The sequence below is a fragment of the Babylonia areolata genome, chromosome 34 (genome assembly GCF_041734735.1).
Source record: "Babylonia areolata isolate BAREFJ2019XMU chromosome 34, ASM4173473v1, whole genome shotgun sequence".
Lineage (NCBI taxonomy): Eukaryota > Metazoa > Mollusca > Gastropoda > Neogastropoda > Buccinidae > Babylonia > Babylonia areolata.
Genome location: NC_134909.1, coordinates 22,993,314 through 23,008,821, shown reverse-complemented (window position 1 = coordinate 23,008,821; position 15,508 = coordinate 22,993,314). Strand labels below are relative to the sequence as shown.

The following is a 15,508-nucleotide window of genomic DNA, read 5'->3' as shown; positions in this document are numbered from 1 at the left end:
AACGCTGGACATGGCGAATGGAAGATTAAAGGATGTAATCATATCATGAAGGGGTTTGAAATGTAAATGTGTATCTGGACATTCGAGCAAAAAATGTGGGATGTCAAGGGTCTTACCACAAATACATAGTGGTGACGGTTTCAAAAATCTGCATAACCATGCATTAGTTTTTAGCCTGTGTGTCAAGTTTCTTGTGGAAATTGATCCTGGAGGGGAGGGGGGAGGGTAGTGCCTTTTCTTACTGGAAGGAAGAGATCCCACCAGAGCTTCTTATTTGAGTTTTCTAAGAACTGTTTCTGTCTGAAACTCCAGATAAATGTTGAAAGAATAGTACAGGCTTCAGAAACAGAAATAGGAATATCGTAATTGATTGAAACTGAATTGTTCGATGCCGCTTCCTTGGCACAAAAATCGGCCATTTCGTTGCCACGAAGATTAGAATGTCCAGGAACCCACAAGAGTGAAATGTCGGAGACTCGCATAATTAATTGGTGAATTAAATACAAAATTTCGTACATAATATCTGCTCGTTCAGATGAAGATTGATTATTTAAAGCCATCAATGCTGATTTTGAATCAGATAGTATAAGAATTTTTGCAGGCACAAGAGGCATATCACTAAAAAAAAAAAATTTTTTTAAAAGGTGAAAACCATCATAATTGCGAAAAATTCAGCAGTAAAAATTGAACAACCTTTAGTTAAGTGGAATCTCTTTTTAATGTTAAGCACGGGGATTACAAAAGCGACTCCAACTTCAGAGTTACTACTGATTGATCCATCTGTGAAAACACGGAGATAATATTTGAAATGTGTATTAATTAGTTCTTTGGCCCGAAAGGCAATAATGAGTGGACTGTGACTCTTTTTTAATTGTCCATATGTAAAAATAATATTTGCTTGCTCAGTCAGCCAAGGCGGATGAAAATAATGCGGAATTTTCGCAATCTGGGAAAGAGACTGCAACTCTCAAAGACTGACTTAGTAAAATCGAACAAGGACGTGTATACAGTTTTGTTACGAATTTCTCTACAGATGTATGTTTCTTCATCAATTTCAGAGACAACCGAATTTGGGAAGCTCTAGCCCTTACCATGTAGTTAGACACTTAATTTCCTGTGTTCAGGTAATGGTAAAACACCAGCTTCTTTGTATGTTTTGTCGATTGAAGCCCATCGCGGTAACCCAAGTGAAATCTTAAAAGCTAAGGAATCAATACTTGTCAGTTATGAAGATCAGAGTTTGAAGCAGTGAAATAGACTTCCTGACCATATGATATAATTGAGCGGACTAGTCCCACTGCAGCATTGATAAGATTATTGCCACAATTTATAACAGGGATTCCAGAAAGAACACGTAATAGAGCTATTTTCTTCCTCGCCTTCTCAATAAGGTAGTTTATATGTTTAGTCCAAAAAAGTTTATAATGGAAGATAACACCGAGAAATTTCACCTGTTTATTCGGATATATAATAGTGTCGTTTACCTTTATTTTAATAGCATCCCTGCCTTCAAATTCAATCAACTTTTTAGAAAATATGACGAAAACAGTCTTTTCAGCAGACAGGAGAAAACCACTTTCTTTCATATATTCCACAATGTTGTCGATGGCATCTTGAAAATGCTTAATAATTTTATTTCGTTTTGATGTATTTTTTGTAATATTACAGTTTACATTCTTCCAGAGAGCTATGTCATCTGCGTAAGCTACTAATGTGGCACCATTTGTGTTGATATTTTTCATATCATAAAGCATTAGTGAAAACAGAGTGGGAGAAATCACACTTCCCAGGGGAACACCCATATTGATGGACCTTGATCTGAATAATATACCCCCTAATCTCACCTTGAATGTCCTCTGGGATAAGAATGACTGAAGAAATCTGAGAAAAAGACCTTCCAACCCTACTGTATTTGCTTCATGAATCAATTTATAGTGCCACACAGAGTCATAGGCTCTATGAATGTCAAAGAAAGTTGCGACCGTGGAGTGACGCTTTGCGAGTGCCTTCTTAACATGAGAAGTTAGATGGACAACATGATCAGTAACACCCCTACCTCTTCTAAAACCAGCCTGGAAAGTAGGTAAAATTCCTTTCTTCTCCAGAAAGTGTTCTAATCTAGCTTTCAAAATTCTCTCGAAAACCTTCCCAAGATAGGGTGTTAACGAAACAGGTTGGTAACTGGAAGGGTTAGATTTAGGTTTTCCTTGTTTGTGAATAGGTACTATGGTTGCTTTCTTCCAATCAGTTGGAAGGATACCAGAATTCCAACAAATCTGAAAAAAAAAAATCTAACACTCTTTTTAAAAAGATATTTGGAAAATGTCTGATCATGTTGTACGATATTGGATCTGAGCCTGTTGCAACTTTCCCTGACTTAACAGCATTGAGAGCACGGTATAGATCCCCCAGCGTTAGGTCTGCATTAATGTAAGAAGCACTGCTTTCATTATTATCCATTTCACAGGGGCAGTTCATATCTTCAAACTGTTTCCTTCTCTTTTGCTCATAGGATGGCAAGTATTTTGTCTGACTCATTTTTGCGAATGTATCCGCAAATAACTCGGCTTTCTCTTCCCTAGTTTTATACACCATATCATTTTCATACAAAGGAGGATCAGGAAGATTATAGACACCCTTTATTTGCTTTATTTCTCTCCTCAGGTTTGAAGAGGCAGTTGGGTTGCTAGTACAGTCGTTAATCAGATTTGTGTAGTACATCTTTTTGGCAGCAGCCACTGTTCTATTACTAAAACTATTAGCCTGTTTATACTTGTGCAGTTCTGATACTCTTTCTTTGGATTCTATTTTTCGATACCTATGCCAGTTTTTGAAAGCTTCTGTTTTCTTAGTGACTGCTATTTCACATGAGCTGTTCCACCAAGGATTACCAGACCGTTTTGGATTGGTTATATACTTTACTTTTGGAACTGAACCGTCAGCAGCCTTCAGAATAACATTCCTTAGAGACCGATAACAAATTTCTAAATCTTCTTGTGATGTAACATCAGTGCTGAAATTTAGATCAGCAGAGTAATAAGCCAGCATATTACCAAACAGATCCCAGTTTGCTTCTTTTTTTTTTCATTATACTTCATCCGCATATTATCTTTAATTATGATCTCGTGTTTTACAGATAATGCCATTTCAACTGGAAAGTGGTCACTCCCCAGTGGTGTTTTGAAAACTTGCCATTCACAGTATGGATTTATATCAGTCGACACCAAAGAGATGTCTATTGAAGATTTTTTTTTGATCTGCCCGCAGTGCAGGGTCTCTTCTGGTGTGTGGCCTCCTGGTGACCAAACATCGATGGTTCCCTGTGGACTGCCGACGCTGGAACTGCGAAGGACGAACCCGGGTGTGGCCGTGTATGGGAAAATCTAAATGAGCGGCGTGGGAGTAATGCCACTGAAACGGCGCAGATGATGGGGCAGCAGAAAAAAAAAGAAAAAAAAAAAAGAAAAATCTGTTCATGTACTGACGCATGTGGAGAATCGATGCTGACGGGGGATCCGACGATTCCGGGAGATGACGTTGCAAATTCCGCGTCACAGTCCTCCCTATTTGTCCTCCCTCCGGAATCAGCCGCGAGCCAGCAATGAGACCGACACGTTGTGCTGGACTTGGTTCAAGCACCCCCGCCAGGAATCGTCAACACAAGTCACATACGAAAAAATGCCGATGTAACTTTTTCCGTCGCAATATAACCAAAATTGGTTCGGCGACGTACAGATCCAGATCCAGATCCAGAACTTCCATTCTAAAGACACAGAGAGAGAGAGAGAGAGAGAGATAGATTGTGTACCGATCAAGGTGGGTTTCTTCTATAGATTTTTTTGAAAACTCAGTTTCTAACGCTCCTTTTTCCCAGCCACTAGATTGAAATAATAATAATGATAATAATGATGATGATGATGAAACAAAAAAACAAAAACAAAAAAAAAACAGTACCCAATAAACACTACAAGCATGACAGGTAACGTCACAGTTGGCTGGTGTGCACTTATTGAAATTTTGTCTCTCTCTCTCTCTCTCTCTCTCTCTCTCTCTCCTAACGGAACGGCTGTTTATATTCGTAGCATATCAGATCTCCCTTTGACACACCCACACACACCCACTTCCGCCTCCATGGAACTTTTTATGAAGACAACAATATGAAACATGACCTATTTGCGAAAACACCATAATGACCACATTCCAACAAACCTTTCGTGATTTCAAAGGTGGAACTATGGTCAAAGGGAATGCAAAACAATACCTGTTTCAGAGTACCATTCTCTCTCTTTCAGTATCTATGCCTGTACTTCCCCAACCTACCCCCCACCCCCACCCCACCCCCACTACCCCTCCCCCTCTTTCCCCACCTGCCCCCACACTGTATTTCCGTCTGTCTTTCATCTTCCTGTTATATAGCATGAAAAATATCTCTTTTTTAATCTATGTACGTGCAGTTTTCAATAATGTATGTCTCTCTGCCTCAGTTTCTCTCTCTCTCTCTCTCTCTCTCTCTCTGCCTCCCTCCCTCTCTCAGGACCAGACGGAATAATTGGTGACCCCCTCAAATATTCTTGGGATCAAACTGCTGAGGGTTTTTTGTGTTAAATTCTTTAATGCATTGTTTGATAAGGCTAATTTTCCTGATGAGGGGACAGAATCTATTATCGTACCTTTACATGACAAAGAGGATCTAAATGACCCTAGTAATTATGGCGGTATTGCTCTGTGTGACACCAGCAGTAAACTTTTTAGCACTGTCATCAATAGCAGATTGTAAGCCTGGATCTCAGAAAATGACCTGACTGGAGATATGCAAGCAGGATTTAAAAAAGGGTATTCCGCTATTGATCACATGTTTACCTTAATGGTATTTGTTCAGAAACAATTTGCAGCAAACCGAAAGTTCTATGTAGCTTTTATTGACTTTGAAAAAAACTTTTGATTCAGTCAACCGAAATTTATTATGGCCCATTTTATTGAAAAATGGCATTAAAGGAAAATTGTTCAGATGTATCAAAAGCATGTACAATAATGTAAAAAGCCTGTGTGAAAAATGGAAACAAACTGACCGAAGTTATAAACTGTACTGCTGGTGTCAAGCAGGGCGATGTCTGTAGCCCAGTTTTGTTTTCTTTATTCATAACGGGAATACTCAGTTCTGTCCAAAGAGTTCGTTTCACTCCAGTCCTCAGTCCAGGACACAGGCTGCTCCTCACAGCTTGGCTGCCCTCGACAGTGGCGCCATCAGCGGTTACTGCTGCTGTTGCTGTTGTTGTGGCTGCTTGGTCTCGGCCCAGCGCCAACTCACAAGCTCTTTAAACCAAAATAAAAAATACTTTCAGTTCATCTTGGATAATGTACGTGTTTAGGCTTGTCTCCGTATTGTCTTGTCTTGTCTGTTAGTCCCGTCAGTCACATGTGTGTGAGTGAGTGTGTGTGTGCCCTGTACGATTTCACTAACTTCCCTAGGTTCAGTCACGCATCATCCTCACCATTAAAATACTAATTATAAAGTCACAATTCTGAGCTATCGCCTTCGTAATATATAATATCTTTTACCCTCTTTCTGTCTTTCCAATCCAATCATATGTTTTCCAAGCAAGCGCCAGTAATTACATATTACACATTTTTATTCCATTATTCCAGAGTTACGAAGAATCAAATTAAATCAAATTATGGTGTTTTGAGCCTCGCCGACCGCTAAGTCCATCTGAAGGCTTTCGCCAGGTTAAGCGTTAAGGAGAAAAGTCTCAGTGGAAATCATTCTAATATTGATACAAAGATTAGGTAAAATCAAGTGTAAGCAAAACAATATTCTTTTCTCCCTGTCACAGTAGCAAAGACATTATGAACACTTTGACAAAAAGGAATCATACTGCCAAGTTTAGAAACAGTATGGTAACATAACATTGAGTTGTTCTTTTTTTTTAAGACCAAAAAGCTAAACTACCATCAAATGCGCATTCAAATACACTTATCCAAATTACTCCATCGACGCTATAACAATGAAATAAAATAAACACCAGAAATATTCTAAGTTGTTTTTTTCCACTCTCACCTGAGCACTAGGGTCTGAGAGCCAAAGTTCTCTGTGACTGTAAGCCGAACGGCCGCACAGATCGGTGACAAACAAGTTGTGCCAGAGAGCATGCATCTACCTGCGCTCTCACCTGAACACCTGTATTAGAAAAATAAATGTTCACTCAAGCGCCTCGTGTAACCACAAATATAACAAAATTGACTCTCTCAACAAAGTGTAATGCCACACGAAAAAAACGTCTGCTTCGACTTTCATCACACCCTTCAAATGGGGTCATGGCCTTATTTAATAAACTCTCTCTCTCTCTCTCTCTCTCTCTCTCTCTCTCTCTCTCTCCCTCTCTCCCTCTCTCTCTCTCTAATTGTTTCCTCCCTTTTCTTCTTGATGCTTTTTTTTTTCCTTTGAAGATTTATTTCACATTTTTGATCATGTCCATAATACCACATAACTGCTGTTCACTCTAAACATTGTCAGCACGATCAGTTGTAACGGGCCATGTGGCCTGGACAATAATTTTTTTTTTTTTTTTTTTTTTTTTTTTTGCGTTCTCTCTCTGTGTCTCTGTCGCTCGCCCTCTGTCTCAGTCACCCTGTGTCTTCTATAAAAAGACAGAGTGTGGTTCGTTGCGTCAGCAGACGCTTTGCATCTGACGAGGACAACGACCACTGCCACCACTACCACCACTCTCCCTGAGTTGCTGTCCACTATTCTACCCAGAGGAAGACGACCGGGACATCCATCTGATTTCATTAGCACGAGCACGTGAAACCCGTCCCTCAAAGATGCAGATCCTTGGCGTTCTTTTCGCGTTGTCTTTGATGTGTGAGTAGTTCCTTCTAAGAAATAGTTTTAGGTTTAGCTGCTTTGAGATCGTACACTTGTCAAAACAATAAGACAAACATAAAAAAAGTTGGGGGGGGGGGGTTGTTTGTTTTTTTCATTCTCCTGTGACAACTTTGCTTCATTAATCCTTTGATCAAGTTTAGAAAATTGCCACTGGTATTTTTCTCTTAACACAGTGTAAAGTATCATCTTTCTTCCTCGAAACCAGACCCCCAAATCAGCTCCGTACAACACACCTCTCTTCGGATTGGTTCTTTAAATCAGCTCCACTGAACGTACCTTTCCATAGACTGGTCCCCTGAATCAGTTCTTATCAACATAATTCCCCAAATCCAGTCCCTAAATCAGCTTATATTGATATACTTCTCCAAAACCAGTCCCTAAATCAGCTTATATTGATATACCTCTCCAAAACCAGTCCCTAAATCAGCTTATATTAATATACCTCTCCCAAACCAGTCCCTAAATCAGCTTATATTGATATACCTCTCCCAAACCAGTCCCTGACTCAGCTAATATTGATATGCCTCTCCCAAACCAGTCCCTAAATCAGCTTATATTGATATACCTCTCCCAAACCAGTCCCTGACTCAGCTTATATTGAAATACCTCTCCCAAACCAGTCCCTAAATCAGCTTATATTGATATACCTCTCCCAAACCAGTCCCTGAATCAGCTTACAACAATATAGCTCTCCCAAACCAGTCCCTGAATCAGCTTACAACAATATAGCTCTCCCAAACCAGTCCCTGAATCAGCTTACAACAATATAGCTCTCCCAAACCAGTCCCTGAATCAGCTTACAACAATATAGCTCTCCCAAACCAGTGTTGGCCAAATTTCGCGGTTCACTCAATCCCAGTACACTTCTGACAGGCTTGTCGTCTGTGAACCAATCAACCAATCAACGCAATTTTTTGCCTTAGGTGCCGAATAGTCATTCATTCCTTTGGCCAACGGTTGTCTCCCCACATACCTTCGAAAACTTTTTTTTTTTTTTTTTTTTTTTTTTTTTAGCATTTGTTGAATCAATGCTTTTATGTCGTTGTTTTGGGGGGTTGTTTTTGTTGTTGCTGACCCCAGGTCAGAACATTCCAGTATCTTCACGGGAGGGGTACAGGTCGTGTGTTCACTATCCGACCATCTCCCTCCATGGGTGAGGGATGGGATGGTGGGGAGTGGCGGGGGTGTGGGGGGGGGGAGGGGGAGACCAGCTCGTGTTCCAGAAGAGGGACAGTTTCAGTTTCAGTTTCTAAAGGAAGCGTCACTGAGTTCGGACAAATCCATATACGCTACACCACATCTGCAAGGCAGATGCCTGACCAGCAGCGTAACCCATCGCGCTTACGTTAGGCCTTGAGTGCATGCATATAATATATTTATGTTTGTACCTATCAGAGAACAACACTCTCCTTGCATTTGGGTTCGGTTCTTTCTCAGTGCGCCAAGTGTGTGCTACACACAGGACCTCTGTTTATCGTCTCATCCGAATTTACCAGACACCCTGTTTTGATTTTCCAGTCAAACTTGACAGAAAGAGCGAGAGCGAGCGGATTCGAACCCAAACCCCCTGTACTGGCAGATGAGCGTCTTAACCGTTCTGCCAAGGGAGGAACGTGAGTGAGAGCCGGGAGGTCTGGGTTCCGAGGAACCACCTACCCAGACCTGTATCTCCCAAGGCACTAACCCTGACAGACCTGTATCTCCCAAGGCTGTCTTGTGGGACCACTGACCCTGACAGACCTGTATGTCCCAAGGCTGTCTTGTGGGACCACTGACCCTGACAGACCTGTATCTCCCGAGGCTGTCTTGTGGGACCACTAACCCTGACAGACCTGTATCTCCCGAGGCTGTCTTGTGGGACCACTAACCCTGACAGACCTGTATCTCCCAAGGCTGTCTTGTGGGACCACTAACCCTGACAGACCTGTATGTCCCGAGGCTGTCTTGTGGGACCACTGACCCTGACAGACCTGTATGTCCCATGGCTGTCTTGTGGGACTACTAGCCCTGACAGACCTGTATGTCCCAAGGCTGTCTTGTGGGACCACTAACCATGACAGACATGCATGTCCCAAGGCTGTCTTGTGGGACCACTGACCTACACAGACCTGTATCTCCCAAGGCTGTCTTGTGGGACCACTTACCCTGACAGACCTGTATGTCCCATGGATGTCTTGTGGGACCACTAACCGTGACAGACCTGTATCTCCCAAGGCTGTGTTGTGGGACCACTGACGTACACAGACCTGTATCTCCCAAGGCTGTCTTGTGGGACCACTTACCCTGACAGACTTGTATGTCCCATGGATGTCTTGTGGGACCACTAACCCTGACAGACCTGTATCTCCCAAGGCTGTCTTGTGGGACCACTTACCCTGACAGACTTGTATGTCCCATGGATGTCTTGTGGGACCACTAACCCTGACAGACCTGTATCTCCCGAGGCTGTCTTGTGGACCACTAACCCTGACAGACCTGTATCTCCCGAGGCTGTCTTGTGGGACCACTAACCCTGACAGACCTGTATCTCCCAAGGCTGTCTTGTGGGACCACTAACCCTGACAGACCTGTATGTCCCATGGCTGTCTTGTGGGACTACTAGCCCTGACAGACCTGTATGTCCCATGGCTGTCTTGTGGGACTACTAGCCCTGACAGACCTGTATGTCCCATGGCTGTCTTGTGGGACCACTGACCTACACAGACATGCATGTCCCAAGGCTGTCTTGTGGGACCACTGACCCTGACAGACCTGTATGTCCCGAGGCTGTCTTGTGGGACCACTGACCCTGACAGACCTGTATGTCCCGAGGCTGTCTTGTGGGACCACTAACCCTGACAGACCTGTGTGTCCCGAGGCTGTCTTGTGGGACCACTGACCCTGACAGACCTGACCCTGACAGACCTGTATGTCCCGAGGCTGTCTTGTGGGACCACTGACCCTGACAGACCTGTATGTCCCAAGGCTGTCTTGTGGGACCACTGACCCTGACAGACCTGTATGTCCCGAGGCTGTCTTGTGGGACCACTGACCCTGACAGACCTGTATCTCCCGAGGCTGTGTTGTGGGACCACTAACCCTGACAGACCTGTATGTCCCATGGCTGTCTTGTGGGACCACTGACCTACACATACCTGTATGTCCCGAGGCTGTCTTGTGGGACCACTGACCCTGACAGACCTGTATGTCCCAAGGCTGTCTTGTGGGACCACTGACCCTGACAGACCTGTATGTCCCAAGGCTGTCTTGTGGGACCACTGACGTACACAGACCTGTATGTCCCAAGGCTGTCTTGTGGGACCACTGACCCTGACAGACCTGTATGTCCCAAGGCTGTCTTGTGGGACCACTGACGTACACAGACCTGTATGTCCCAAGGCTGTCTTGTGGGACCACTGACCCTGACAGACCTGTATGTCCCAAGGCTGTCTTGTGGGACCACTGACCCTGACAGACCTGTATGTCCCATGGCTGTGTTCTAGGGACCAGTGAAGTCTCAGTTCCCCCAGAAGGAAGTTGTTTTGAGCACCTGGCTGTGGTTCACATGGGGCATTCCTCGTCGGTCACGGAATGACTTGTCAGCGCTCGAAACAGGGAACTGGGCTGAGGGCTTTGGCTTAGCAAACGACAGACCTTGTCAGGGTGGTGTCTTACTACTGGGTTAGCCGCGAAATCTGGGTTAGCAGAGCAAACTGATAGGCTTCGTTTGCACCAGTTTGACCTGGTGTGTGAAAGGGGCCAAACTGCTCGTGTTTATTGTCATCGTTACTATCGTTACAAAGATGTATAATCATTATAACTTATTATTATCATTAGTGGTGGTAGTAGTAGTATCATTATCATCATCATCATCACCATTATCATTACTATTATTCTGCTTATTGTAGACGTTATTGTTATTACTATTTATTCATCTATCTGTTGATTGATTTATTTTATTATCATTATTGTTACTATTTTCCACTGCCACAATCATCATCGACCATTCTGCTGATACAGATCATTACAGTTCCTTTCATCATAAAATCGGCCCCGGCACAAGGTAATTAGATGTCATATCAGATCATTAACTGGGTCATATCAGATCATTAACTGGGTCATATCAGATCATTAACTGGGTCATATCAGATCATTGACTACGTGATGCCGTCCAACCTTGCTTTCCTCTCTCTCTCTCTCTCTCTCTCTCTCTCTCTCTCTCTCTCTCTCTCTCTCCCTACCCCCTCCATCCCCCCACCTCTCTCCCTTTCCCTCCACCTCTCTCTTTCTCTCTCTCTCTCTCTCTCTCTCCCCACCCCCTCCCTCCCCCCACCTCTCTCTTTCTCCCCCACCCCTCTCTCTCTCTCTCTCCCTCTCTCTCTCTCTCTCCCTCTCTGACGGTTGCTGTGTTCACCAAAGTATGCTCTGCATCTAGACCTGTCACGCATTGTATCCCCACGATTGAAAAGACACACGAAAAAGGGGGGATAATGGTGTCATGGTCATTGAAGCACTCGTTCACCCGGAAATGTTTGTGAGATGAAGGTGAAATGAAAAGACTCTGAATCATATGTTTTATGGCTTACAGCGCGCGCGCGTACACACACACACACACACACACACACACAGAGGGGAAGTCCACGTCCACACTTCGCGACACACAGAAGTGTCCAACGAATACAACACAAAACAATACTATTCAATTCAACCGAGTAGCACAATGCCATTCATCTTATCAAAGCACGCGGAAACGACAGTGTGTGGTGGTGTTGTTAACGGAGGTTGGTTATCGCCACGTGTTCAAATCCAGCCTGTATTGTTGGTTCTTCTGACGATGTCATAGTACATAGTACATAGTACCATCTGTTAGTTTGATTGATCCATTGTCATCAGGCGATAATAGAACAGTCAAATAAACAAAACAAAACAAAAAAAAAAACACAACAGACGTGGCAGGAACAAGTACTGACTATTTATTAGTCATGACCCCCCCCCCCTTACCCTCCCCTCCCCGCCCCCCCGGGCCCCCCGCCTCCCAACCTCACCGTCCTCCACTCCACTCCCACCCCTACCCCACTCCCATCCCACACCCTTCAATCACATACGCGTACGCATGAATACACTATCACGCACGCGTACACGCGAGCGCATGCACACACACACACACACACACACACACACACACACATACATACATACACATACACAGAGACACGCACGCACACACACACACACACACACACACACACACACACACACACACACACACACACACACACACACACACACAGACACTGCAACTCCCACGTTCACTCGTGTGTATATGTGTGTGTGTGTGTGTGTGTGTGTGTGTGTGTTTTGTACATATGTATAAAGAGAGAGATACATACATACATACGTACATACACGACATGAAAAGCCCAAAACGAAATAAGACACATAAACAAAATGAATACAGTAGAACATAATACAAAATTAATGACGATTGGGCCACTAGAAGTGAAGACCTAGCCGACAATCTAGAAAGAAAGTTGATATTTGAATGGTTTGAATCGAACATGTCTTCTTTCAAAGTCTGTGATGTTTGAGAGACTGTGGTACGTAACGCGCCCGCGCGCCCGCGTGTGTGTGTGTCTGTGTGTGTCTTTGTGTGTCATGTACATGTGTTCATTTGTTTTAATTTTCGGTCATGATTTTGGAGGGCGATAATAATCGACATGTTTCCCCCTTTTTTTTCTGTTGCAGACACTGGAAGCTTCTCCACGGTAAGTTATTAGTGGTTTAGGAAGAAAATATAGAAGAAAAAAAAGAAAAAAATGTACATGTGTGGGATTTTTTTTGTTTGTTTGTTTGTTTTTTGTTTGTTTGTTTGTTTATTTGTTTTTTTGTTGTTGTTTTTTTTTGTTTTTGTTTTTTTTTTGGGGGGGGGGGGGTTGGGGGGGGGGGGGGGGGGGATGGGGGGAGGCTTAATTTAAAAGAAAGCCACATTTTCCTCTTTTTTTTTCTTTTTCTTTTTTTTTTTTTTTTTTTTTTTTTTTTTTTTTGGACTATGTGGAAATATTTCGCAAGTTATCTTGGCGAAAAGAAAATATTCCATTGACCTTTTGCCACGATCGTGGCATGTATTTGAGAAAAACTTCGGTCTTTGAATGTGTGTGCAATCATAACGTTCCATATATCTGTTGCTCACTGGCTTTCGGTCTGGTGTTCAGGGATGGAAATATGACAAATCACGAGAAACACATGTTTGCAAAACACAGAGAGAAAGAGAGAGAAGTAAGGGACGATACTCTGTTAGCAACATATGCAACAGGCAGTGGGTACAAAGCCTTTGGATCTGCTGGGTAAGAGAGGCAGAGGGGGGAGAGAGAGAGAAGAGAAGACACAGAGAGAGAGAAGTAGGTGGGTAAGGGACGATACTCTGTTAGCATCATATGCAACAGGCAGTGGGAACAAAGCCAGTGAATGTGCACGGTAATATTCAGATTCAGATTTATTCATTTTAGGCCTAGGCCCCTCATGAAGGGGAAAGTGAACAGAGACTAATCATAATAACAAATATAGACATAGAAATTAAAGCAATGCAGCTACGGATATATCAGGTTAATCAGGAACGTTAAGAGGTAAGTATTTCCCTATATCTAAAGGCTTTGTAGAAAAACAGAGACAAATTTCGCACAACATCAGCGTCAGTACAAGACAACAATAGAACCAGTTTGATGAAAGAGACAGACAGACAGACAGAGACAGACAGAGAGAGACAAAGACAGAGAGAGACAGAGAGAGACAGAGACAAAGACAGAGAGAGACTGAGAGAGAGACAGAGAGAGAGAGAGACAAAGACAGACAGACAGAGAGAGACAGAGAGAGAGAGAGAGACAAAGACAGAGAGAGACTGAGAGAGACAGAGACAGAGACAGAGATAGAGAGACAAAGACAGACAGACAGAGACAGAGAGAGAGATAGACAGAGAGATAGACAGAGAGAGAGAGAGAGAGACAAAGACAGAGAGAGACTGAGAGAGAGAGAGAGAGACAGAGAGAGAGAGAGAGAGACAAAGACAGACAGACAGAGAGAGAGAGAGACAGAGAGAGACAGAGAGAGAGAGAGACAAAGACAGAGAGAGACTGAGAGAGAGAGAGACAGAGATAGAGAGACAAAGACAGACAGACAGAGACAGAGAGAGAGATAGACAGAGAGATAGACAGAGAGACAGACAGAGAGAGAGAGAGACAAAGACAGAGAGAGACTGAGAGAGAGACAGAGAGACAGAGAGAGAGAGACAAAGACAGACAGACAGACAGAGACAGAGAGAGACATAGACACACACAGAGACAGAGAGAGAGAGAGACAAAGACAGAGAGAGACTGAGAGAGAGAGAGACAGAGAGATAGAGAGACAAAGACAGACAGAGCAGAGAGAAACAGAGAGAGCGCCCTCCTTGATTCTTCCGATCATGGAGAAAGGACCCCCACAGCTCTAAGGGTGGGTCTGGCGAAGTCAAAGGCTGTAAGGGAGCAGAATGGTAAAGAAGTTCAGCTGCTGCCAGTACAGTGAGTCCGTGAGGGTGCAGGTTCGAATCCCGCTCTCACCCTTTCTCCCAAATTTGACTGACTGGGAAATCAAACTGAGCGTCTAGTCATTCGGATGAGACGGTGAACCCAGGTCCCGTGTGCAGCGGGCACGTGGCGCTCTGAAAAAGAACCCATGGCAACGAGAGTGTTGTCTTCTGGCCAAGTTCTTTTGAAGAAATCCACTGATAGGCACATAAATATATAAGCATGCACTCAAGACCTATGTGTGTGCGCTTGTACAAGTAAGTGTTCATCTGTGTGTGTGTGTGTGTGTGTGTGTGTGTGTGTGTGTGTGTGTGTGTGTGTGTGTGTGCCGTGGAAGCTGTGATACGTAGACCAGAAATGAGTGTGTGGAGGAGGGGGGTAGAGGAGGTGCAGGGTAATGTGTGGTGTGTGTGTGTGTGTGTGTGTGTGTGTGTGTGTGTGTGTGTTGGAGCTCATGTACGTTTATATGTATTTGACTGTGCTTTCATATCTGTGAAACTGCGTGTTCGGTGCATATCTGTTATGCATGTGTGGGTGTATATGTGAATGTGTGTCTTAATGTTTTACATCTATTTGCTTTTTTTTTTTTTTTTTTTTTTTTTTTACATTATAGTTATTATTTATTATTTATTTATTTATTTGTGTAAGCTTATCTATCATTGATTCACCTTTTTTTTTTCTTTTTTTTTCCTCAAGGCCTGACTAAGCGCGTTGGGTTACGCTGCTGGTCAGGCATCTGCATGGCAGATGTGGTGTAGCGTATATGGATTTGTCCGAACGCAGTGACGCCTCCTTGAGCTACTGAAACTGAAACTGAACTGAAACTCAAGACCTGACTGAGCGGACTGGGTTATGCTGCTGGTCAGGCATGTGCACCCAGCAAATGTGGTGTTGCGTATATGGATTTGTCCGAGCATAGTAAAGCCTCCTCGAGAGAGACTGTAACTGAAACTGAAACTTCGTGAGTCTCTGACGTCATCGTTCGGGTTGGATTTGATACGATACGATACGATATGATATATGACATGATGCGATACGATACGATACAATATTATATGGATACTTATATAGCGCAGTATTATCA

At 43.4% G+C, this 15,508-nt stretch overlaps 1 protein-coding gene across 1 annotated transcript in view; it reads left to right on the top strand.

Annotated features, from left to right (window-relative positions):
- Window positions 1-4,709: 4,709 nt before the first annotated feature.
- The window catches only part of LOC143277595 (cysteine-rich venom protein Mr30-like), a 36,236-nt gene continuing 25,437 nt past the window's right edge, over window positions 4,710-15,508 (top strand). The window contains exons 1-3 of the mRNA XM_076582471.1: window positions 4,710-4,715; window positions 10,369-10,444; window positions 12,611-12,630. Coding sequence (XP_076438586.1) covers window positions 4,710-4,715; window positions 10,369-10,444; window positions 12,611-12,630 — 102 coding nt within the window. The remainder of the gene's footprint in view (window positions 4,716-10,368; window positions 10,445-12,610; window positions 12,631-15,508) is intronic.